Source organism: Pygoscelis adeliae, unplaced genomic scaffold, assembly GCF_000699105.1.
Source record: "Pygoscelis adeliae isolate BGI_AS28 unplaced genomic scaffold, ASM69910v1 Scaffold508, whole genome shotgun sequence".
Classification (NCBI taxonomy): domain Eukaryota; kingdom Metazoa; phylum Chordata; class Aves; order Sphenisciformes; family Spheniscidae; genus Pygoscelis; species Pygoscelis adeliae.
In genome coordinates this window covers 451,355-453,004 of record NW_008825292.1, presented here as the reverse complement: position 1 = coordinate 453,004, position 1,650 = coordinate 451,355, and the positions used below count along the sequence as shown (strand labels likewise).

General features: G+C 56.8%; 1 protein-coding gene across 1 annotated transcript in view; it reads right to left on the bottom strand.

The window, feature by feature from the left end:
- BRICD5 (BRICHOS domain containing 5) overlaps nt 1-1,357 on the bottom strand; it is a 4,735-nt gene extending 3,378 nt beyond the window's left edge. The window contains exons 1-3 of the mRNA XM_009329965.1: nt 1,312-1,357; nt 1,062-1,210; nt 159-290 (exon numbers count right to left, since the gene is read on the bottom strand). Coding sequence (XP_009328240.1) covers nt 159-290; nt 1,062-1,210; nt 1,312-1,357 — 327 coding nt within the window. The remainder of the gene's footprint in view (nt 1-158; nt 291-1,061; nt 1,211-1,311) is intronic.
- Nucleotides 1,358-1,650: the final 293 nt, after the last annotated feature.

The following is a 1,650-nucleotide window of genomic DNA, read 5'->3' as shown; positions in this document are numbered from 1 at the left end:
CCTGCGCCTTCCCTCCCTCCTGCCCGCGTCTTCCAGTGTCGGGAACCGGCCAAAGCCAGCCCTGAGCTCAGCCCGTTCCTCCCTCCCGGCAAGCGCTTCCGACACAGCTCAGGGCTGCGGGCAGGAGGAGGTTCCCTGCCTGGATCGGGATCCCTTACCTGGGCGGAGCTGGGGGAGAAGCTGAGAACCCCCACAACGCTGATGCCAATGGCTGCAAAAAACAAGGCGACGGACAGGATGATCCAGAACGTCCTGGATGGAGCTGCGAAGCGCGCTGCGGCCCTCCTGTCCTGGGGGCCAAGGCGAAAGAAAGAACAGGAGTTAAAATCAACCCCGCCGCTGGTTGTTCCCCTTCACCGTAAAAACGCACCTCCCGCTCACGACACAATCACTGTGCAGACTGCTGGGGTTTGAAAGCAGAACTGCCGGAACGTCACAGCAGCCCCGGAATAACGTCCCTTTTGTCCCCCAGTGCTGGAGGTTCAGACCCGACACCCCGGTAACCAGCACTCCCGCAGCCGAGCACTTCCCCCCCGCGGCCGGGGAAGCGTGCGAACGCTGCAGACCCGCCGAGGAAGGGCCGGAGCAGGAAGCTTTCCAAAAGAGGGGCTGCTGCTGCACTTCAGCAGCAAATTAAATTATTTTGGTTTACAGCAGAAATCCCCAGGAGAACCTTCAGCATTTGAAACAGGCCCCGTGCGGAGTGATCCTGCTCCCTTGCCCCTTTGCTTGTATTTTACTCTCTTGAGAAGTTGTTCTTCACGCAGACCAAGCTGTTGCTTGAAGCGAAAGAGCTTGCCAGTCACGTGGCATTTCTAGTGGCTCGATTAAAATTCACTTTAATTCTTATATTGAAACAATTAAATTTAACTTAATGGCACATAAAATCATTTTTACAAAGCAGAAAGAATGTGTTTTCAATAATAGAGTTTCAACCACACTTAAAAAAATAATCTGTTTCTCAATCTTCCGAAGCACGGAGAGAAATTCAATAAATGCCCACGGCTGGATTTGCTACAGCCGCACAAGGAAGGGGCTCCGCAAGCCTCCAGGTCAGTTACTCGTCCTTTTCGGTAACGTGTAACTTCCAGGTACATTCCACTAGAAGGGCAGCGAGTCTTAACAAAGTCAAAACCGCGCAAAGCTGAAAGCTCCTCGATCCAAACGCGACAGAGCCCGAGCCCCGCGGTAACGGGCAGGTTTTCAATAGCTAACGGAATTCCCGGGGGGTGGGAAAGGTGCAAACGGAGGAATCCAGCGACTCCTGTCCCTGGAGGGGACCCTGGCAGGCTGCAGTTCACACGTGCTCACACTCCCCGAGCGGCTCCGCCGCGTGCAAGCCGGGGTTCTTCGGCATCTCTAACGTGACCGCCCTGCCCCGCCTTGTTACACAAGGGGCTTACGCCGTGCGAGGCCGGGCACCTACAGGAGAATCCAGCGGATGGGGCCGGCTGCCTTACAGGGAGCTGAACCGGGGGGTGCTGAGGTTGGGGATGAACAAAACCTCACCAGGATCCACGGGAGCGGCGGGAGCTCAGCCCCTTCAAAAGGGGAATTCAAGCAAGCACAGAGCGGGGACCCCCGTCCGCGATAACTGGGGGACCAGGGATACTCACTGCAGAGGCAGCGCCGGCGGTGGAGTGCACACCC